The sequence below is a fragment of the Culex pipiens genome, chromosome 2, assembly GCF_016801865.2.
Source record: "Culex pipiens pallens isolate TS chromosome 2, TS_CPP_V2, whole genome shotgun sequence".
Classification (NCBI taxonomy): domain Eukaryota; kingdom Metazoa; phylum Arthropoda; class Insecta; order Diptera; family Culicidae; genus Culex; species Culex pipiens.
Window position 1 is genome coordinate 90,203,395 of NC_068938.1, and position 23,829 is coordinate 90,227,223.

At 36.0% G+C, this 23,829-nt stretch overlaps 3 protein-coding genes across 5 annotated transcripts in view; all 3 read right to left on the bottom strand.

The window, feature by feature from the left end:
- Window positions 1-2,882, bottom strand: part of LOC120416298 (S-adenosylmethionine decarboxylase proenzyme) — a 42,543-nt gene extending 39,661 nt beyond the window's left edge. For both annotated transcript variants that reach the window (XM_039578017.2, XM_039578016.2), the window contains exon 1: window positions 2,254-2,882. In XM_039578017.2, the coding sequence (XP_039433951.1) occupies window positions 2,254-2,411 (158 nt within the window). In that variant the 5' untranslated portion in view covers window positions 2,412-2,882. The remainder of the gene's footprint in view (window positions 1-2,253) is intronic.
- A 17,695-nt stretch (window positions 2,883-20,577) lies between these two features.
- Window positions 20,578-22,019, bottom strand: LOC120416319 (uncharacterized). Of its 2 annotated transcripts, none has more exons than XM_039578040.1 (2): window positions 21,905-22,019; window positions 20,578-21,828 (listed from the first exon to the last, which is right to left on the bottom strand). In XM_039578040.1, the coding sequence occupies exon 2, from the start codon at window positions 21,800-21,802 to the stop codon at window positions 20,666-20,668; it is 1,137 nt and encodes a 378-aa protein (XP_039433974.1). In that variant the 5' UTR covers window positions 21,803-21,828; window positions 21,905-22,019; the 3' UTR covers window positions 20,578-20,665. The 2 variants fall into 2 exon arrangements, with proteins under 2 accessions (XP_039433974.1, XP_039433975.1); XM_039578041.1 differs by having other exon boundaries at window positions 21,915-22,008.
- Window positions 22,020-22,874: 855 nt separating this feature from the next.
- LOC120416313 (small nuclear ribonucleoprotein Sm D3) lies at window positions 22,875-23,574 on the bottom strand. Its single transcript, XM_039578035.2, has one exon. The coding sequence runs from the start codon at window positions 23,470-23,472 to the stop codon at window positions 23,002-23,004; it is 471 nt and encodes a 156-aa protein (XP_039433969.1). The 5' UTR covers window positions 23,473-23,574; the 3' UTR covers window positions 22,875-23,001.
- Between the last annotated feature and the right edge of the window lie 255 nt (window positions 23,575-23,829).

Sequence of the window (23,829 nt, forward strand, 5' to 3'; positions counted from 1 at the left end):
CGCACAATGACCCTTTGTACGACCACAAAGAGTTTAAAATATTTTTTTAAATAAATTTCAAAAAATTAACCTCGCGGTACTTTTTGATACAAAAGGTCCTACTTGACAGCTCGTTCCAAGGAAACCATAGTTGAACCATCGAAAAAATGTTGTCTTGTCAATTTATTTTTAGCTTAGCTTAGCTTGGTTGACCGTACTCTAGCCGAGCATAAAGCTCGCAATAGCTAGGTTGGCGCCGATAAGGAAAATAAATGCGTCAGGAATGTGCCGAATGACACATTACCACTCATTTGTCCTTTTGGTCGACTCCTCACGATCAACGGGGGAGGTGGGGAGGGATTTGATTATTGGATACCCTATAGAGATGCCTAAGACGACCTCCAAGATATCCGGATTTGGAAGGGGAAAGGGTTTGATGGGATACTTCACCGACGAATGAAGTAGTGGGCATTGGTTGATAAATATTATGAACATTAAAATGCAGTAATATAATAAGAAATAAATTAGAACGCTCTCACCAAATTCAGTTCCAGGATCATCCAACCAGCTCCCGACTGCGATGTAAACCTCTTCCGTAGTACATTCCAAAAACACTCTTTTGATGGCATTATTCAATTGTTATGCCCAATCACCCCATGCACACAAATAGCGACACAAAAGAGACAAAAATTATCACGAAAAAACAGGACTGCGCGTCCCCAGAAGCACTCTGTTGTCTTGTCAATTTATTTTTTTGCATTAAAATGAAAAAAAAAATTGATTACAAATAGTTTTTAATCACGTTTTTAACCGTTGTACATAAAAATTTACATAGGGCTTTAGAACCCTATTTAGACATTTCCGAGAAATCGGAGTGACATTTTTTAATGTTTCTTTCTTAGTGAGAAAATTAGCTCAAGTTTCACTCTAGTAAAAGCCATTTTAGCTCAAACTAGAGCCAGTTTTCTCACTGGGTTTTATCTTCCTTGAGACAAATCGAAACGGTATGTTTATAGAAATTTCTTTATAAATTTCTATAAACATACCGTTTCGATTTGTCTTTCAACATTTACTATCGAAACAATTTAATGTTAATGTTTCGAAATATTTTCAAAATGCATAAACGGATAGAATCTTTAGAAGGTACTTATGTACTTTTCACTAGCGTGCACAGGGTGGAGCAACATGGGGCAGTTGCCCCAGCATCCTTAGAAATTTGTTCTAAAATTGCCAAGGGGGTGTCCATAAACGACGAAATTTTCAAAACGCTCATATTGTTGCTCCACCTTCCTTGAGGATCTGGGCACGCTAGTGGTACTTTTACTAAACAAAATAATTTGCAAACACCAGCCAGTTGAATTGTAGGTGAGGTTTTGTGAAATTGTTTTGATTTTGCCTGGAACTAGAATTTTCGACGTTTTAGTAACGGTTCCAGATATCCGCAACATAAACTTCTTCAAAAAGGGAGCAAAAGTCATAGTATTTTGTTCACTAAGCTTCAAAATTCGTAACTAAAAATCATCCCTACATCGGGGTTTGTATAGTATGTTTATAACATCAAAATTTAATAAAAGAAGACAAATTTTCTAATTAACTGTCTCTTTATAACACGATTGAGTGGCATTTAATTTCTAACAATTTGTTCAGTTCTGCAATAGCGCAAACGTTACACAAGTGGCTGATTTGAGATAAGATAGGACTCAGCACATGTATTCCCCCACACATGGACAACGGACATCCATCAGATCACACCGGCTTGCACCGGCGACAATTAGCTCCAATTATTACCTAACCGAGTGGTTCGCGTGAATGTGACTCAGGTACAGGTATTTTTTCGAGAGAAATTTATAAAATTTTGCCACAAATGACGCTTCTCCGCTTATGCTGATGCTTGCAAAAGTGCTTTTGTATATTGCAATTTAATCTACCTCGCAAGATCATGCACCGAACATCTGATGATGCTCTTCTACTGCCCGAGCCCGTGCCGATTTTCGTCAGAGCTTCTCTCTCTCTCTCTGGTGCTGTTACTAACCGGACAGGGCACAAAGCAGCAGAGCACGACGCCGTGAAGAGCCGGCTCTCCTTTCTCTGGGTCATTTTCTCGATTTTCCCCCGGCTGTCTGCTGGCTCTTCAGCTGCATCCTGAGTGCATCCCACAAGCAAGAGCAAAGCGTGTGTTGATAAAATTGGAACCGTCTAGAAGCATTCGCGTTGCGTGCGGTGGTCGGTGTTTCGGGGGGGGAGGTGACTAAGGGGGAGGGAACACAAACTCACCTGGGGATCTTCCGCAGGTCGGCACCCTTGTTGGATGGATTGGGCTCGAACCAGATCTCCAGCAGCTTCTCGACGCCCTCGAAGAAGTGCATGTCTTCTCTGCTGCTGCTGTTACTACTATTACTACTACTGTTACTCATATCTTCATTCTCCGCCATGCTTCTTAGGCTGTGGCCACCGTGAGGGCTGCTATGATTACCCGGGGGTATCGGAAACTAGACAAAGTGCTACCTCCGGACAAAGGGACGCAACTTGCGAACACGAAACAAAAAAAACGCGAATTTTCTTCCACCTTTTGGGGAAATTGCAATTTTTGCACCCTTTTCAACCAAGGGCGGTACGGGAAAGGGCAAAATGAACCGAAAAGTTCCGGACAAGGACAAACGAAAAAGAAAAAAACGCGAAACGAAACGGAGACCAAAAGGAACGCACGGGGAAGGAAATTAGCAGCCTCGCTTTACGGCAGGAATCTTTCTTTTTCCACTTGCACGGCACACACACTTTTTTTTTGCTTTTCTTTCTTTTGCCTCTTGCCAAAATCGATTGGCCGCGAGAGAGAGGACTTTCCAGGGGAACGAACGCCTCTCGGAAAAAGGTCTGATCACAACAAAAGTCAGTCGAAGACTGAAGAGAACGGCGACGGCCAGCGGCCAGCTGCTCGCCTGGGAAATTTGAGTGCCGGAGAGCAGCTGATGAAGAGAGTGAGTGCCGCCAAGAGAGCTGTCATATGATTTTGACAGATTGGTTCGTCTACCCGCTGAAAAATGTACCCCCCCGGTCGGCCTTACATCAGCCCTTATGCGTTCTAACATCAGGCTGATCGAGTAATTACATTTCTCAGAGGGCAGATTTGCGATTGCCTGATGATCGACCGGGGGACGTACCGAAGCTACGTGTATAAAGTTTTATCAGGTTTTATGACGATTCGCGAAGCACCATTTGATTCTGCTGTGCGTACAAAATTTAACAGATCTTTTCGAAAATAATAGATCTCTCCCGTACTTGCAGAATTTCAGAATTTCTGCAGCCAGCATAAGTCACTTTTTTGCAGCACGTTCCCGTACTTTTCAGCTCGCTCTCTCCAACTCTCTCTTTTGCCGAAGTTCTACAAGGAGAGAAGCGGCAAAACTTTTTCCTGGGTACACCCTTACCAAAAATCATGATTTTTTGAGTTCCAAATCCCACTTTTCATACGAATTTTTCAGTTCAACCCATATAACCATTTTTATGGTTGTAGTACCTGAACTCAAAAAATCGTATGAAAAGTAGGATTTGAAACTCAAAAAATCATGATTTTTGGTAAGGGTGTATTTAGCGCGTTCCAGTACTTTTTCTACAATAGTGTACACAGTTGAGCGGATTCACTCAAATTGGGTATTAAAGTTAATATTTTCAAATTGAAAAACTTAAAAAAATAAATCAAATATTTGGAAAATTCAAAAATGCAAATCTAGAGTTTTTTTTAAAGGACCTATAAACTATTGTCTTTCATATGTTTATAGGACCTATTAAAAAAAAAAACTTTAGAAATATTCATTTATATCAGAAAAATAAAAAAAAAACAATAAATCACAAATTTAAAGCTTGAAAGATTTTAATAATTAAAAATTAAATATTTCAAAATGTTTAAACATTCAAAAAAAAATTCGTAAACTGCTAGGTGGAATAGAATGCGGCTAATGCGGCTCAGTATAAAAATTGCATAGGGTAAAAAGTAATTTATGCATCAAATTGCAAAAAAAAAAGATTTCCATGCACGTGGTTTGACCGAGCCACGTAGCCTATAGTGGTAACGCTCCCGCCTAGTAAGCGGTAGATCGGGGTTCAAATCCCGGCTCGGACCAACACAACTGGTGATCTTTTCCCAGTAAAGGGAAGGTAGTGTATCGTCACAAACTGGACCATATCAACGAAACCTTAGGAAGGCGACCTATGAATGTTAATACTAACCATAACATCACAGACTGTGGAGTTACTTTACGTTTTACTATGCACGTGGTTTCATGCTTTTGACAGCTGTGTATGTCGTTCCAATTGGGTCCTAAAATGAAGCTTAGATTGCTGATATTATTGTTTACAGCGATAAAGCTTATTTTTCTGAGTACAATGACCCTTTGTACGACCACAAAGAGTTTAAAATGGATTTTTAAATAAATTTTGAAAAAATAACCTCGCGGTCCTTCTTGACAGAAAAGCTCCTACTTGACAGCTTGTTCCAAGGGTACCATAGTTGATCCATCGAAAAAATGTTGTCTTGTCAAAAAAAAATTTTGCATTAAAATGAAAAAAAGTGATCAGAAATGGTTTTTAATCGTGTTTTTTACCGTTATACATAAAAATTGACTTAGGGCTTTAGTACCCAATTAGCGAATTTTAATTCGATCATTCGAATGCAGTTCCGTTCGAATTAAATGTTATTTTGCTATTGCACACTTTGCACCAAATTCTCCACCCTTGCAAATCATAACTGCACACCAAATATTTGCACACTTGAAATCCTACCCCTTCTCCCCCCTTTTCGCCTAGAGTGGTTCGTGTCTCGACTGAGCTTTGTTGCTTTCGACCACTTTAGAACAGTTTCAAAGTAGGGTGTGTGTCTTGGATAGTTTTTTTCTGCTTTAGTTTGAGGTGTGCACTTTGTTGGAGAGCTTTCCACAAATTGCACGATTGTCTAAAAATCTCTGAAATCCGCAATATTTACGTGCGAAAAAGTTGAGCTTTTCAGCACTCAAACAGACACTTAATTTTGCTTTTCAGTACTGTGATTTTTCGGGATTTAAAGTAAGGGCACGTCACTACACTCAAAATCAGAAGTATCCCTCAAAAGGATACTTTCTATCCTTTTTTCAAGTTCACCCGGCGTCACCCTTTCAAAAGGGTATGTCAAAATCAGTACATTTTCGATACCCTTTTAAAAGGGTGACGACGGGTGAACTTGAAAAAAGGATACTTTTGACTTTGAGTGTAAGTTGCCTTTTATTTTCTTTCTGTCGTGGTCACCCTACTGTCCATACAAAAATGGTACGTAAAATAATTTTAAAAATTCACAATAAAAAATAAGGTTGAAAAATTTAAAAGTTTATAAACTAAACAAAAATAAAATTTTGAAATTCGAAATAAAAAAATCCAAATTTTTAATAATTAAGAATTCGAACACCAAAAATTCAACAGCTACAGTTAAAAATAAAAATAAAATAAAGAAATTATAATTTCAAAAATAAGTTAACTTGAAAAATTCTGTAAATTAAAAATTTAAAACTAAAATAAAGTCCAGACTCGATTATCCGAAGCATCGATTATCCGAAGTTTCGATTATCCGAAGTTCGATTATCCGAAGGTATAGGACTTCGGATAATCGAATGACGACCAATTTTTTTTTTTTGTATTTTAAATTTCTTACTTTTAACGCCAAATTCGAAATTAGTTTATTGCCTTGAAAATGACTAAATATTGTCCGTTTCTATCAAAGGTACACGCCGCGTGGCATTTCAGAATGTGCCGCAGACACTGTTGCCAGCGATTTTCTGCACTTTTGGTGCAATAAAAAACATACCCGGCAACAATGCCATGCAATTCGAAGAAGAAGATCAACAGAAGCAAAACACGCAGTATGAGATTTGACGATTCTATGACAAATTCCGGAATTCCATTTCCCGGAATAGACGTTTTCCGGAATGGACATTATCCGGAATGGACATTTTCCGGAATGGACGTTATCCGGAATGGACATTATCCGGAATGGACGTTATCCGGAATGAAATTTCCCGGAATGGACGTTTCCCGGAATGGACATTTCCCGAAAAATTAGTTTTTTTTATTACCTGATATGAGAATGAATGGAATCTTGCCTACTCGCTCACTTATGGTTAAGAATTATTTAGTTTCTACCCCGTTGGTTTCACCTAGTCACATTGAAAGAACTCGATATTTTGACAACAATATGAATGATAAATACATGAATGATAAAAAGAAAGTGAAATGTTCGGACATGAACAATAGAAGCAAGCGTTGACTATTGAAACAATACTTTTTGCAATTCCGTCGCGAAACTACTTACTTTTCCTGTCATTCTTGAACGACGAAATAGCCTACTTTTCTGTACCAAAAATAAAAGAATCGAATAGCAACACTTTTCAAAATAAATGCTGAAAAGTTGAACTTTTCAGCAATTGTTTCGAAAAGTAACACTTTTCAACATTTTTTTTATTCAAACGATTTATTGACAAAATACATGAAAATTTGACTTAAAATTTCATTCAATAGGTGTTTTTCGGAATTGCAAAAAATGGTGTATGGAACTCGTTGCAAAACTTGATTTTTTCAGCACTCTTCGTATTTATCCAACTCGGTGAACCTCGTTGGATAAATGTACGACTCGTGCTGAAAAAATCCTCTTTTTGCAACTTGTTGCATAAACTACTATTATCAACCCCCACGAGATGTAACAATGTAGATCGATAGATATTAGACAAATACTAGATGTTTTCAACATTATTTCAATGTGTTGTTATGTAAGAATTTTCCCTTTTTTTGTTAATCATTTGACTTACATGACTGAATTCTACCAAATTTTACTATAAAGCAGAATGATTATTTTCAAAGAAGGGAAAACCTCAAGAAAAAAAGCTTTTCAGAAAATCAATGTGTAATGTGTCCTATCATGAAAATAAATAGCTTGAGTGTATTTTTAAAGAATGAAAAACCTCAAAGAAGTACACATTATAGTACGGTATGCTGATCGGAAGGAACGCGGTCAAGAAATGTTGCGTGTTCTTTTCGTGACCCCCCCAAGAAAAGTTGACAGTTCGGTAAGAGCGCGATTGACGGTGTGCGCGCTTGAGGTTCTTTCGAGGAAAAAATAAAAAGATAAAAAATATTCAAAACTTAAAATTAAATAGATTAAAAATGTTTATTCAAAAAATTAACAACAATTATAAACAAAATTAAGAAATCAATAAATAGAAGCAAATTTAAAATTCTTAAATTCTAAAACAAGAAAAACAGAAATTAAAAAAATATGTAATTATGAAATAAAGAAATTAAAAAACTATGTAATTATGGAAGAAGGAAATTCAAAAATTTGGAAATTAGGAAAAAAGGGAATTAGGAAATTTGGAAATTATGATATTAGCAAATTAGTAAAATAAAGAAAATAATAAAATTAGGAAATTATGAAACAAGGAAATTAAGAAATCAGAAAATTAATATGTAAGGAAATTAGGATGTTAGGAAGTTAGGAAGTTAGGAAATTAGGAAGTTAGGAAATTAGGAAATTTGGAAATTAGGAAATAAGGAAATTTTTAAAATTAGAAAACTAGGAAATTAGGAAGTTAGGAAATTAAATTAGGATATTAGGAAGTGAGGAAGTTATGAAATTGGGAAATTAGGAAATCAGGAAACAAGGAAATTAAGAAGTTAGGAAATTAGTAAGTTAGGAAATTAGGAAATTACACCCAAACGGCGATCGCATGATTGTGATGCATGGCGGCATGAAAGTATATCAGAATCTGCATGAAAACTGTCCTCATGCATTTTTTGCGATATAGGGGTATGACATTTTTGCCCGTTACCGACAATTATCGACATTACCGACGACTTTTTGGTTGTATTTCACAAAAAAAAAACCCTTAACAGAACGAGGATTGAACCACCAACTTCTTGGTTATTTGTAGGGTTTTCGTCCTTCAAAATAATGTAAACAATATAAATATATTGACCGGGTAGTAATAACCCGAAACAGACTATCCCTTACTGAAGCGTGTACTTGGTTTTTGACAGCGCATGAAAAGAGGCGCGTGTTTATGTTTACGCTGTGGACAGTGGAGAGTGAACGATTGGCGCGGAAGTGTGAGTGTGATTGAATTGTGCTGGAACCGGTTGGCGGAATCCGGAGCAGGACACGACGGAAGCGGACATGAGGTCAGTGGGTGGTTGGGAGGATAATGATCGGCAGCGATGGTGCTGCGTCCGGAACGTCGTGTCTCAAGGAGTCCCGGTTGCGACTCTACATCTGGCGACGAGGATGGGATAGGACCGTTTTTTATCAGAGGGAGAAGAAGAGGACAACGGACCAGGTTCCGGGTGTCGTCAAATTATAAACGAGCGATTGTGTGGTAATTGTAAAATTGATAATTTGATTCTGCTATTGAAGTGGTGAAGCGAGTGTGGTTTCTCGCAAGATTGTTTATGAGAAGAAAATAGTAGAAATTATTGAAAGTGGAAGCGAAGGCGAAAGTCAAAGTAAAATGGTTGATTGTTTTCCCGGAGGGCTTGTCGTTGTTTACGATTTGATTCTTGACAGTTTGGCTAGAGGGCCTTACTGCAGTAGAAGATGTGCTGAGCTGGAAGGGTCATGGATCGAATATTTTGGTCGGGCTCTGGAGATGAATTTGGCTAGGGGGCCAAATGATAAAAAAAACTTAGCAAAAGCTAGGGGGCTCAAAATTGAATTTGGCTAGGGAGCCAAATGATCAAATGTTTGCAAGAGCTAGGGGGCTCTAGAGTTGAATGATTTGGCTTGGGGGCCAAATGATTCAAAGTTTGCAAGAGCTAGGGGGCTCTGGAGTTGAATGATTTGGCTTGGGGCCAAATGATTCAAAGTTTGCAAGAGCTAGGGGGCTCTGGAGTTGAATGATTTGGCTAGGGGGCCAAATGATTTAATGTTTGCAAGAGCTAGGGGGCTCTGGAGTTGAATGATTTGGCTAGGGGACCAAATGATTTAAAGTTTGCAAGAGCTAGGGGGCTCTGGAGTAGAATGATGTGCTTGGGGGGCAAATGATCATAAGTTTGCAAGAGCTAGGGGGCTCTGGATTTGAGTGATTTGGCTAGGGCCAAACGATTGAAAGTTTGCATGAGCTAGAGGACTCTGGAGTTCAATGATGTGACTCTTAAATTACTCAATGTTGGCTAGCGGTTTCAATCTATAAAGATTTGCTAGATCCTGGGAGATCTAAATATCAGTGATTTGGCTTGGGGGCTAAATTTTGATATCGTGGAGAAACTAGAAGGCTCTACAGTAATATAACTATTGCAGAGATGTCATATGTCTTTTGATTGTCCGAGTTAAGAGGCACCTTAATTTATTTAAAAGAGCTAAATGTTTGACAAGAGTCAAAGGAATTAAATTGGTACGAATTGATTCCCGGTACGTTGTTGTATTTGAAAGATGTTTCCTAGTCAAATCTGAAGTATTCAAAAAAAATAAAAGTGATTTCTCGATAGGTGTATAATCGAGGCAACGGACGGAGTTTGAGGACAAAATGTAACTGAAAGATTTCCGAGTCAAATTCATTGACAGTGTTTCATATATTTGGCAGAAAAGGTTTGCTTTGGTTTGAGAGCCAAACGATGATCAAATTTTAATGTGCAAAGACTTGAAGACTAAACATTTGAGACTAGTGGTCGAATGTGGTTGGAAATGTGACAAGAACAAAACGCATGCTGCAGTTTAAATCACTTTACTGCAATATTGATTAGATGATATTTGGTTAAAGGAGTTTGAATTTGAAAAAGGCTTTGATGAAAATGATTCTACTCTTTCATGTTTGGATATGTAAAACATTTTGACAAAGATCGTTATGGTTAAAATTCCCACCAGGAAATATTTGTGAACCATTCAAAACATAATTGTTTCAAGTTTTCAAAGTGCCTTTTGTTTTGTTTGGTGTTTAAAACAATAGTAAGGTCTTTCTTCTTATCATTGTGGCGCAACATATGAAAGCAAGCCAGATGATAGAAAAGGAAAGAGATGAGAGGTTGGCAAGTGTTGGACGAACAGTCCAAAGGTAGACGGAAGGTGATCCACAGGTTGATGGGTTCGAAGTGCAAGTGAAGTTTGCAGCAGAGACCACCGAAGGTTGTAATGCAGATGATTTAGTGAGTTTTTACATTCCTAATGTTTTGTGCCTAGTCTAAGTCACTGATCTAAATGTTTTATTAACGACGACTTAATATAGCTTGGAATCAAAGTATCAAAATGTTTTCCAGATACAGAATTGCTAAAATGGTAGGTAACGATGGATCACGCGATTGATTGTAATTTTTGAATTGAAGTTGTTAAATGTTTGTCTGAACGAGTCGATTAAAAATAAATGTTCGGCGTAAAAAAAGAGAACTTTGAATGAATGATGTTTTCAATATTTAATGATTCAAGTGGTTTGTGTTACTTGTTGGTTTTATATTTTTTCTGTGATATGTGAAAGCATAGTGTATTAGTACACTGAATTATGTTTTGAGAAACGTAGAATTATGACAGTTGAAAATTGTATGGATCTAAGAGTTTTCATTTTTTAAACATTTTTAAGTTGATGGCCACTGACAGTCAGATCCCTTAAAAGAGTAAATATGCTCACTGGGAATACTGACCGTTAGGGGATGGGTTTCGACTAGCGGCGTGCTGGGTTTCTAATCCAGAGGTCGTGAGTTTGATTCTCGTACCGAGATGATGAACTTTAAATGTAAACGTAATTGAAAAAAGTATTGTGTTGTTTTATTGATACTTATTAAACATTATAAAAATGATAATGTTTATAGACATGACAATTTACTGATTCAAATACTAGTATACAGAAAGGCTGCATAAGGTTCGAAAACATTGATTGTGTTCTTGAATAAGTAAAAATATACAAGATTGAGAACAGTTGAAATACGAGAGTACTGATGCATTTGTTTTGAATGGCTAAAGTAACGTGTTTATAAAGATCGGACTTATTCAGGTTCAGATCGAAAGTCGAGATGAGAGGTCTTGTATAGTAGTAAATAAATTAAAGTGTTATTTGTTCTATGATGTAATTGAAGGATTGGTGAACTTCAATAACCGTTCAAAAGTTAGTTATCATCTCAGTTTTATAAAATATTTTATAATATTATGATGATTATGATATTATGATGATTATGAAATCGTTTTCGATATTGCATTTTAACGAAAATGATATAACCAAAGTAATTGCTGTTTAGCTCGGAACAGTACAGTTCTCTTCTTCGGTACGGAATGAGTTATCGACTAAATTTTCAATCCAATGGTCGTAAGTTTATGAGTGATAACAAAAGTGATCTAGCTAGTTATTGATCTGAAAATAATCAAACTGTATGAATATGTACGATTTTGAAATTTATTCAGATAATTGTAGTGAATGAGTGTGGCAGAGAAGAGAGAGTGAGAAGAGAGAGCGTTCATGTAGCGTAATGAGAGAGCAGGCCAGCCGAGAGAGAAGTTGAGAATGTGTGCGTGAGAAAAAGAGAAATAAATCAGTCGTGTGTTTTGCTTGGGCTTGAAAGGACGCGTCTTATTATTGGTATCCGAAATATTTGGAATTCGCTGGATAAATCGGGTAAAAGTCACGACAATAATAAATGTTGAGATTTCATATCAAAGTGATTGACCAGAATTTCAAAATAGAGAAAAGATGAAAACATGGCCCAAATTAGATATACATAAAATATGAGTTGTTGAATTCAATTTAGTTATGAAATGATAAAGAATAGAAGAATAGTCTAACTACTAATGCAATTTTTGGTAAATGCGCTAGTAAAATTTTAAAAATGGTTTTCAGGGTTTGTTGTGTTGATAATAAATTAATGATTTATTATTTCTTTGTAAAATTTTTGAATTAACTCCGGGATCGATAAAAAATAGATATTTTATTTTAAAGCAATTGAAATAAAGTAGGATGTTTAGCACATTCCATTGGTATGTTATATATGTAATATGATGACTTAAATCCATTGCAGCTTAAATAGATAAATCTGTGTTTCTTGTGTGACATCTTATATTGGGTTCAAAATTCTCAGAATTATTCTCATGAAGAAATTGGAGCATTGACTAAAAAAAATCGGGATAGAACGTGATTTAATGTTTTGATAGCTTGAAGTGTAGAGAAATCGTGAGAATGTATTTATTAATATTGCATATTGGTCATACGAATGGTTTGAGGTTCATTGAAGTTATTCAAAAGGTGAAGTGGGAGAGCGGATGAAGAACATAGCTGGTGAACTAATGAACATCACTGTTTCAAATGTGTTGAGGGAGATTGAGTGTTACTTAAAAAAAAATATGTTTATTTTCACTTGTGTAGGAGATAACTGAAGACGATTTGAATTCTAATTTGTTTTGAAAATAAATAGTTGCATTTCGGCAAGTAATTGTGGCAGTTGATAAGGACGTTGATTTGTTTTGCCTTGAATGTTGAATTATCATACTTGTTTACTAAGCAGTAAATAACCTTGTGATCGCTAGATAACTGGTTGAAACGGATGTGTATTTTGCTGTGGTTTTGTTTAGTTTAACTAATGATAAATTATTGAAGCAAGTGATGAAGAGATTAAATATTTGAAATTGTCAATGAGAGTGAATTCAAATCCAACAAATGTTTTATTTAAAGGAAGATGGGGATGTAGGGTTTTCGTCCTTCAAAATAATGTAAACAATATAAATATATTGACCGGGTAGTAATAACCCGAAACAGACTATCCCTTACTGAAGCGTGTACTTGGTTTTTGACAGCGCATGAAAAGAGGCGCGTGTTTATGTTTACGCTGTGGACAGTGGAGAGTGAACGATTGGCGCGGAAGTGTGAGTGTGATTGAATTGTGCTGGAACCGGTTGGCGGAATCCGGAGCAGGACACGACGGAAGCGGACATGAGGTCAGTGGGTGGTTGGGAGGATAATGATCGGCAGCGATGGTGCTGCGTCCGGAACGTCGTGTCTCAAGGAGTCCCGGTTGCGATCCGACACGCTACCACCGCGCCATGGACGCTTGATGAAAAGTGAGTGAAAGAGCACCAACATATGCTTTTCTTTGGAGTGTTGCTCGGGGACGGGCCAGCATTATATGTGTTGGTGAGAACTGCAGATCGCTGAAATGTTTACACGCGGGCAAAAATGATCTAGGGGCTTGCTGCAAAAAATGTTATAAAATGTGACATTTTCTGCAGCAAATCCACTGTTGCAGATTTTGAGATATATTTTTCCTTTGGGTGTAGGAAGTTAGGAAATTAGGAAATTAGGAAGTTGGGAAATTAGGAAATTAGGAAACTAAAAAATTAGGAGTTTAGGAAGTTAGGAAGTTAAGAAATTATGAAATCAATATGTTAGGAAATTAGGAAGCAAGGAAATAAGGAAATTATGAAATAAGGAAAATAGGAAATTCAGAAATTAGAAAATCGTGAAATTAGGAAAATAATATGTTAGGAAATTAGGAAGTTAGAAAATTAGGAAATTAGGAAGTTAGGAAGTTAGGAAATTTGGATATTAGGAAATTAGGAAATTAGAATATAAGGAAGTTAGGAAATTAGGAAACTAGGAAATTAGGAGTTAAGGAAGTTAGGAAGTGAAGAAATCAGGAAATTTGGAAGTATGGAAATTAGGAAATAAGGAAATTAGGATATTCGGAAACTAGGAAATTAGGAAGTTAGGAAATTTGGAAATTATAAAACAAGGCTGGTACAAATGTTTAATTTTTTTTCTGGAATTCTTAAATTCTTGAATTTTTAAATTCTTAAATTTTTAAATTCTTAAATTCTTAAATTCTTAAATTCTTAAATTCTTAAATTCTTAAATTCTTAAATTCTTAAATTCTTAAATTCTTAAATTCTTAAATTCTTAAATTCTTAAATTCTTAAATTCTTAAATTCTTAAATTCTTCAATTCTTCAATTCTTAAATTCTTCAATTCTTAAATTCTTAAATTCTTAAATTCTTAAATTCTTAAATTCTTAAATTCTTAAATTCTTAAATTCTTAAATTCTTAAATTCTTAAATTCTTAAATTTTTAAATTCTTAAATTCTTGAATTTTTAAATTCTTAAATTCTTAAATTCTTAAATCCTTAAATTCTTAAATTCTTAAATTCTTAAATTCTTAAATTCTTCAATTCTTAAATTCTTCAATTCTTAAATTCTTAAATTCTTAAATTCTTAAATTCTTAAATTCTTAAATTCTTAAATTCTTAAATTCTTAAATTCTTAAATTCTTAAATTCTTAAATTCTTAAATTCTTAAATTCTTAAATTCTTAAATTCTTAAATTCTTAAATTCTTAAATTCTTAAATTCTTAAATTCTTAAATTCTTAAATTCTTAAATTCTTAAATTCTTAAATTCTTAAATTCTTAAATTCTTAAATTCTTAAATTCTTAAATTCTTAAATTCTTAAATTCTTAAATTCTTAAATTCTTAAATTCTTAAATTCTTAAATTCTTAAATTCTTAAATTCTTAAATTCTTAAATTCTTAAATTCTTAAATTCTTAAATTCTTAAATTCTTAAATTCTTAAATTCTTAAATTCTTAAATTCTTAAATTCTTAAATTCTTAAATTCTTAAATTCTTAAATTCTCGATTAAATTTTCAAAAGGTCCTATCTGCATAGGAAACCCATGAGGGATAGGTTGTTTTGAAAATTTAATCTAGAATTCTTAAATTCTTAAATTCTTAAATTCTTAAATTCTTAAATTCTTAATTCTTAAATTCTTAAATTCTTAAATTCTTAAATTCTTAAATTCTTAAATTCTTAAATTCTTAAATTCTTAAATTCTTAAATTCTTAAATTCTTAAATTCTTAAATTCTTAAATTCTTAAATTCTTAAATTCTTAAATTCTTAAATTCTTAAATTCTTAAATTCTTAAATTCTTAAATTCTTAAATTCTTAAATTCTTAAATTCTTAAATTCTTAAATTCTTAAATTCTTAAATTCTTAAATTCTTAAATTCTTAAATTCTTAAATTCTTAAATTCTTAAATTCTTAAATTCTTAAATTCTTAAATTCTTAAATTCTTAAATTCTTAAATTCTTAAATTCTTAAATTCTTAAATTCTTAAATTCTTAAATTCTTAAATTCTTAAATTCTTAAATTCTTAAATTCTTAAATTCTTAAATTCTTAAATTCTTAAATTCTTAAATTCTTAAATTCTTAAATTCTTAAATTCTTAAATTCTTAAATTCTTAAATTCTTAAATTCTTAAATTCTTAAATTCTTAAATTCTTAAATTCTTAAATTCTTAAATTCTTAAATTCTTAAATTCTTAAATTCTTAAATTCTTAAATTCTTAAATTCTTAAATTCTTAAATTCTTAAATTCTTAAATTCTTAAATTCTTAAATTCTTAAATTCTTAAATTCTTAAATTCTTAAATTCTTAAATTCTTAAATTCTTAAATTCTTAAATTCTTAAATTCTTAAATTCTTAAATTCTTAAATTCTTAAATTCTTAAATTCTTAAATTCTTAAATTCTTAAATTCTTAAATTCTTAAATTCTTAAATTCTTAAATTCTTAAATTCTTAAATTCTTAAATTCTTAAATTCTTAAATTCTTAAATTCTTAAATTTTTAAATTTTTAAATTTTTTATTTTTTTAAATTCTTAAATTCTTAATTTTTTTTTAAATTTCTTTATTTTTTTAAATTTCTTTATTCTTAAATTTTCATTTCAGATTTTTTAATTTTGGAAGAAATAGAGTTTTTGATTGTTATAATTTCGAGGTTTTCGTAAATTTGTATTTTCGAATTTCTATAATTCCGATTTTTTATAACTTTTGGAATTTCGAATTTTAACTTTTTTTTCGAATTTTAACATTTTTGATCCATGGAATTTATAAAAACGTTAAAAATTAAAATTACTTTTCAATTCTGCATATTTTTAATTTTGATTTTCCAAATTTCAGATTTTTGTTGTAATTTTCTTTATTATTAAAAAAAATGTTATTTGAAATTTCTGAAATGTTTATTTTTTTCACATTTTTGAATTTGTTGTTAGGTTGGATTTCAAAATTTCAGATTATTATTGTATTTTCAGTAAGAACATAGATATTTGTATGATTATTGTCAAGTTTAATTTCACTCTGATTTACTTCATTTTGGTCCCGCGAGTGTGGATAAATCGGACAGTGCAGGGGACTCATAATCCAGAGGTAGCTGGTTGGTACTAGCAATAAATTGTTGGTGACACGATGGCCGACATCTATAAAGACAACTTCTTTTTTTACTCCATTTCGACCGAAAAACTAAATTTGTCCTTTTAGTTTCAATATTCTGCTTTTTGAGATTCGGCAGGAATTTTAAATATTATTATCTCCAATACAAAATTATTAAAACGTTTGTAATTATCAGTCGCATTCAAAAAGAAAAATTACAATTCTTTGATTTTTTCATCAAAACATATTACAAACAAGCACCGCGCGAAGAAACGTCAAACGCAATCTTTCCGTTTCTGTTACTTTTCAGCTGCGTACCGCTTAAGAAAAATCTTTTCGTGACCCTTTCCTTGACCGTTTCTTGGGCGTTTTTTTGTATGGAGTTTTGCGTTCCTTCCCATCTGCGTATCAGCCTTATACATTGATTTTCTGAAAAGTTTTTTATTTTCTAGAGGTTTTCCCTTCTTTGAAAATAATCATTCTGCTTTATAGTAAAATTTCTTTGAAAATAATCATTCGGCTTTATAATAAAATTTGGTAGAATTTAGTCTCAAAAGTCAACTGATTAACACAAGAAGGGAAATCTGTTACACGAAATTCCATCGCATCGATTAAAGATCGTGTATTTTTAAAGAAGGGAAAACCTTTAGCTTTTTTTTCTTTAGATTTTCCCTTCTTTAAAAATACACGATCTTGCATCGAAATAATGGGATTTTATGTAAGAATTTTCTCTTCTTTTGTTAATTCTACTAAATTTCAACTAGTTTTTCGTTAAGGAACTCTGCACTATGAAGAAGAATGTTTTTTTAAAGAAGAGAAAAAAAAGCTTTCAGAAAATCAATGTATAATGTGTATTTTCTTGAGGTTTTCCCTTCTTTAAAAAATACACGATCTTTAATCGATGTGATGGAATTTCGTGTAAGAGATTTCCCTTCTTGTGTTAATCAGCTGACTTTTGTGACCTCTAGAAAATAAACAGCTTTTCAGAAAATCGATGTATAATGTGTACTTCCTTGAGGTTTTTCATTCTTTAAAAATACACTCAAGCTATTTATTTTCTTGAGGTTTTCCCTTCTTTGAAAATAAACATTCTGCTTTGGGAGCGTTCTTTTATTACGTAACGCAAAAAATCGGATTTTTAGACCCCCTCCCCCCCCTCGTAACATAATTTCCATACAAATTTTAAAAATTTTGTATGGAGCGTAACACGGCCTCCGACCCCCCTCCCCCCCAACTGCGTTACGTAATAAAAGAACGCTCCCTTTATAGTAAATAAAATAATAAAACCTGAGCTTCCATCCACCCCGGGATTCGAACTGACGACTTTTGGATTGTGAGTTCAACTGTCTACCAGCGACTAAACCGAGACAGGACCCAGAGAGACGAATCTTACATCTGGACTGAGCTATCGATCTAACCTCTAGGCACAGACAAACAGACGTGACTCTCCATACAAATTATTTTTGAAATCCATCGTCCTTCATAAAATCACCAAATCACGGCGACGCCAGCGCTGCCTGGTGAGCTGATGCCGAAGCGCAGCCCAAACATACCAATACAAACCCATTACTGTCATGTGCCATGTCAGTGTATGCGTGAGACAATCAAGCCTAAACGATTGTAAACATCAACAGCTGATCGAATTAATTTTGTTGTTACTACTCGATGAAAAGAATAAAAATCAACACCGAAGGCCGAAGATGACGGTGTGTTGGTTCCGTTTCCAATAGCAGAACCTCATGAGCTAAATCATGCGGCTAAAAGTGGCAAAGATTCCAAATTTACATCGAAACAGAATCACAGAAACTGAACTGGAAAAAGATTGAGTGGCGCATCATCGCCAAAAGACCAAAAGGACGACCAGCAGCAGCAATCTGAGCAGCAGTCCACGAAGGGTAAGCAGGTTGCTCCGAAGGAGATGACTCCACCACAGGATCCGGCTTCCTCCGCAGTAGCGGGCGCCTCAGCAGCAACCTCGACATCGGCAGGCAGTTGAGCAGGCCTACCGGGTTAATAGTGGGGCAAGAGGCTATGGCCAAGACTGTCCCAATTTTGTCCTGGAAAGCCTGGATTGTGATTCACGGTTAGCATTCCATAAATATTTTTGTGCTCTCATTTGCTGCACGTGCTCACGCTCAACTTAAAAACAAAAACACGCTTCACACACACTGAGAATAGACGGGCGAGCTGTCACGACAGCAGCGCCATCAGCGCCGGGTGAGTGGATGCCGAAACAAAATTGCATTTGAAATAACCGTTTTTGAAGGACGATGGTTCGGCACTCGAGTGTCCCGTCTGTTTGTCTGTGCTCTAGGTTAGACCGGGGCAAACATTTACTTCCCGTCCGACGGAAGGCATGATCAGACAAATCTCGTCTCGAAAAATGCCACCACCGGGACCATCTAGAATCGAACCCAGGCCGACTGGGTGAGAGGCAACTTCGATTGCCCCTACACCACGGTTCCCGAACTCCTCAAAAAAGTACATTGAATTTCTGAAAAGATTTTTATTTTCTTGAGGTTTGCCCTTCTTCGAATACCAACTAAAAATTGATAGAATTTATTCACAAATGTCAACTGACTAACAAAAGAAGGGAAAATTCTTACATAACAACACATTGAAAGAATGTTAAAAACATCTAGTGTTTGTCTAATATCTATCGATCTACATTGTTACATCTCGTGGTGGTTGATAAAGTATTGTTTCAATAGTCAACGCTAGCATCTATTGTTAGTGTCTGAACATTTCACTTTCTTTTTATCATTCATGTATTTATCATTCATATTGTTGTCAAAATATCGAGTTCCTTCAATGTGACTAGGTGAAACCAACGGGGTAGAAACTAAATAATTCTTAACCACAAGTAAGCGAGTAGGCCTCGGAGTAGGCAAGATTCTATTTATTCTCATATCAGGTAATAAAAAAAACTAATTTTCCGGGAAATGTCCATTCCGGGAAATTTCATTCCGGATAACGTCCATTCCGGATAATGTCCATTCCGGATAACGTCCATTCCGGAAAACGTCCATTCCGGATAATGTCCATTCCGGAAAACGTCCATTCCGGGAAATGGAATTCCGGAAATTGTCATAGAATCGATTTGACAGCGCGCATTTGCCGAAAGTGCGGCGCGTCGTTTCGAGGCTAGTATGCCGCGTGTCTTTTTCGGGAATACGCGCAATATTTTTTTTTCAGTATTTCTTAACTGACGTTTTGGCCGCCATCTTGAATTTAAAAATTCTAAATCACTTTAGAGCAGTTTAGGGGCCATACTATAAAACTCGACAATCCAAAATAGGACAAAGAAAAAATATTTTTTTTCGTGATTCGATTATCCGAAGTTTTGATTATCCAAAGTGAAATTTTTCTGAGGTCTTCGGATAATCTATTATCCGAAGACCTCGTCAAAATTTACAAATTCTGTATCCTCTAAATTTGAATTTCTAACCTAAAATATGACTCCAAAAAAAATGTGTACATATTTTTAACGATTCAAGATGGCGGAATTTAAAAATTGAGGATTTTAAGAATTTAAAAATTTAAGAATTTAATGACATAGGGAAGGCTCCGACAAAGTTTGAGCCAAACAGAAAAATACATAAAAAATCCATTTCCGGTTTTGGTAGAGAATTGAACTTATGTGACTGCTTGCAAAACACAACTCTTAAATTAAACTTCGTTACTTACTTTTTAGTTTTAGTTTTTGAAAATCGGCCTTCGTCATGCACACAGGACCGGTTTAACGAGTCTTCACCAAAATTTTGAGCCGATTTGGTAAAAGCAGTGTTGAGATATCGTGGCACCCGTTTTTTGAAACTGCTAACTTAAAATAGCTATATCTCGGCAATGGTACATCCAAATGTCTTCATATTTATTTTGTTAATAGATGAAAATGTATTTTTTAATGCCCAGCGAAAAGATTAAAATAGTAGTTTATGGAACAAGTTGCAAAAAGAGGTTTTTTTCAGCACGAGTCGTACATTTATCCAACGAGGTTTACCGAGTTGGATAAATACGACGAGTGTCGAAAAAATCAAGTTTTGCAACGAATTCCATACAACATTTTTTGCAATTCCGAAAAACATCCATTAAGTGCAATTTTAAGTCAAATTTTCATGTATTTTGTCAATAAATCGTTTAAATAAAAAAAATGCTGAAAAGTGTTACTTTTCGAAATAAGTGCTGAAAAGTTCAACTTTTCAGCACCCATTTCAGTGCTGAAAAGTAGAACTTAAGCATTTATTTTGAAAAGTGTTGCTATTCGATTCTGTTATTTTTGGTACAGAAAAGTAGGCTATTTCGTCGTTCAAGAATGACAGGAAAAGTAAGTAGTTTAACGACGGAATTGCAAAAAAAAAAAAGTTTGCATGTGTGCTCATACCAACCGCTGACATTTTTGACGATTTACATGTATGAAACCCCTTAAGTCGAAACAGGCAAATTATAAACCCCCAGAAAAATGTATTTGTCTTGTCAAGTTATTTGCAGTGTAATCAGTTTAATGACTGTTTCAGGCTTTCGGTTCCTGCTCGTTCGCTCTGGGCACGAACTCGCCGTTGATGTACAGCCGACAGGACGGCACGGCCGTTGGAATCGTGCCCGTCCACTGCAGCCCTAGTTCTCCCCTGTCGTCGATGTGGATCTCCTCCAGCGTGGGGATCCGGAGGACGCTTTCCAGCAGCGAATAGTTTGCCTTTGGACTGTCGGGAGGTCCGCTCAAGTAACAGGATTGCAGCAGTGGGTCCTCGGCGATGTCCAACAGGGCAAGCTTGCGCAATTTGGGCAGTTGGTGCAGAATTTGCGGTTTGAAGGTTTCCAAAAGTTCGGGGCAAAGACCCAAAATAAGAACTTCCAGGTTTGGCCAGGCGGAAATGGGCGCTTGCAGCTTCTGGTCGGTCATTTCGATTTCGCGAACATCCAAAAGCTTCAAACACGGGAACAGCTGAGCTAGGAGACGAAAGTCGAATGGATCCAAGTTTTCGTCCAGATACAGATCTTCGACTTGCACAGCCGGTATCAGCGAGTGTCCATCCGGTAGATAGAAGTGTTCGAAGCTTGAAATGGACACCGTTTGCAGTTCGGGCAAACGGCTCAATCCGTTTAAATTAGAGTAAGGGAACGGGAAACAGTCCAAGTAAATCTTGACCATTAGCTCTTCCAGGTTGGTCAAACCGTATATGGCTTCCGAAACCGCAAGAAAGGTTCTGGTTGTCGTGGCGATCGCAAAGTTCTTCAACGCTTTGAGTTTGTTTAGAATCTGGCCAAGTTGGACCATCGAAGCAGCTGGTGGATTCCACTGAGATAGAGCCAACCGATCCGTCGATACGATGTTGATGTTAAACGAGTCCAGCTTGTGTGCGAATCCCTCAACGATTGGCAACCATTTCGAGATCTTGTGCTTCTTGTTCCAAACCACGGCAATGTTCCGGTACACACGATCTGACAGTTTTCCGATCGGAAACCGGTACGTCACATCCTCGTTCAGCTTCAGCTCAACTTCGTCGTCGAAAAAGGTGAAAAGCAGCTGATTCAAGCGCCGACAAGTGGCGGACATCCGCAGCCGGTCCTCAAATGGCATCCGGCGGAGAATCATTACCAAAATTTCGTTTGGCAACACGTTGATGCTCGGAACTGGTTTGGCTTCCATTTCGATGATTTCCACTTTGTTTGATGCTGTTACGAAAAGATCATGAAAATGTGTACAAAAGTTCACATTGAGTATTTAAATCGCGGTTTTAAAATGACCTACCTATACCTACAAATGGAAATCAACAATAAATAATTGCAAAAAACGCAAAAAACTGACTTTTTACTTTGGTCACGAGGCTGCAGCACTCAAAAAAAGTTTTCAACATTAATCGGGAAAAAGGTACACTCAAAATCAGAAGTACCCCTCAAAAAGGGGTCTATCTAACTCTGTCATTCACTGGTTCGTTGGTATTTATTTGCAGGAGGAACTGGTCCACCGGTGGACGGAATCCTTCGACAGTTGTGCAACAGGAACCGGTTCACCGGTGGTCAGATTTCTTCTAGCGATGCCTCATGCTAAGTAAATGTACAATGCGCTATTGTAATGGTAATTGTTCATTATTTTTAGGAGAATTTGGTCCACCAGTTGACGGATTGTCTGGCAAAATTGGGAAGCGGAATCTGTCGGGGGTCCGAGCTTCCTGGGGGATTTGTATTGCTACGGTTTACGTTTTGCTTGGATTCACTCAAATTTGAGTTCCCCTCTTGGTTCCCCTGGTAAGCGTGTACCTAATAAGCTCAATTTTAAGACCTAATTTACGGGTGAAGTTTAAAAATCTAGAGTTTTTTTTTTTATTATGTCCTATAAACATATCTGGAGCAACATTTGAAAGGGGCGGTACGACATTGCTCTTACGGCCTTTCATTACACGCGTTTAAATGGGACGAAAGGCCGTAAGAGCAATGTCGTACCGCCCCTTTCAAATGTTGCTCTGGATATGAAAGACAATAGTTTATTGGTCCTTTTCAAAAAAAAAACTCTGGAAAAGTGCAAAAAGTACTCTTTTCGCTCTTTTCAGAGAAAATTGAATTTTGAGTGTTGTGTACAAAACCGACCATGGAAAAAGTGTAATTACCCAACCTTCTTAGAAGTGTTTCAGTCAAACAAAAATGGCGTTCGGTAAAAAGGAACAAGCGCGAGTGTCAATCACACTGAGCACTGGGACAAAATGAAAAATTGAACTTGATTTTTTTTTTTACATTTCAGAGATTGTTTATTAGTTCTGTTCAAAGGAAATACAATTGAATGCTTCAAAGATGTAAGATGACTTATGTTTTAACTTAAGGGTAAACCGCTCGCCCGCCCAACCGCGTCCTCTACAGTCCTCCTCGGCCTCTGCCTCCGGACGGTCCCTGTCCCTGCCAGTTACCCTTGCCTGGAGGACGATTTCCTCCGCCACCACCACCACCTCGGTCGCCCCGATCCCGATCGCCTCCTCCACCACCGCCGCCGCCCCTGCCCCGTCCTCTAGCCGCTTGTGCTCGCAGAATGGCCGACTTTCCGCGGCCCGCCGTCCCGGATTTGGCGCCCTGCTTCTTGAACATGGGCGCGTTCTTCAACATGTCCGGCAGTATCAGGAATCGGATCTTGGACCCGCGAATGTACACGTTCTCCAGGTTGGCCGTCCGGCCATCGCGGAACGTTACCGTCAGCTGCGTCATCTGGCAGTTCATGTTGTCCTCGGCTTCAATCAGCTTCCCGCGGTAAACTTCGCCCGTGATGGTCTCGCACGTCACGATGTGTCCTTCCGCTTCGTGCAGGACCTTGATTGGCACACCGATCGACATTTCGGATGGAGAAGTTTACCTTTTCAGCTAAACGTTTACGAGGGTTGATTTTTTCAGAGAGATTTTTAGCACGCCGCCGTCCGCTTTCAGGATCCGCGCCGGTTTGACAGCTACAAGATTTTACCGAATTTACCGAAGCTTCTCTCGATGAAACTAATCGATGAAACAAGCACTGTTATTTTGGGTTGCAAATTATGTTTATTAAAGCTTAAACCTACACGCACGTTCAACATAACTCAGTTTTCGCCACAACCGAACCTACTCAGAAATGACAATGAGTAAAAAGAAGCCCTGCCAGATTTCATCGAGAAATTAAAAGTGAGAGTGTGTGCAACATGGAGTTAAACTTTCTGTGAA

Excerpts from the sequence above, each read along its gene's own strand:
- LOC120416313 (XM_039578035.2), bottom strand. The coding sequence starts at position 23,472 with ATGTCGATCGGTGTGCCAATCAAGGTCCTGCACGAAGCGGAAGGACAC.
- LOC120416319 (XM_039578040.1), bottom strand. The coding sequence starts at position 21,802 with ATGGAAGCCAAACCAGTTCCGAGCATCAACGTGTTGCCAAACGAAATT.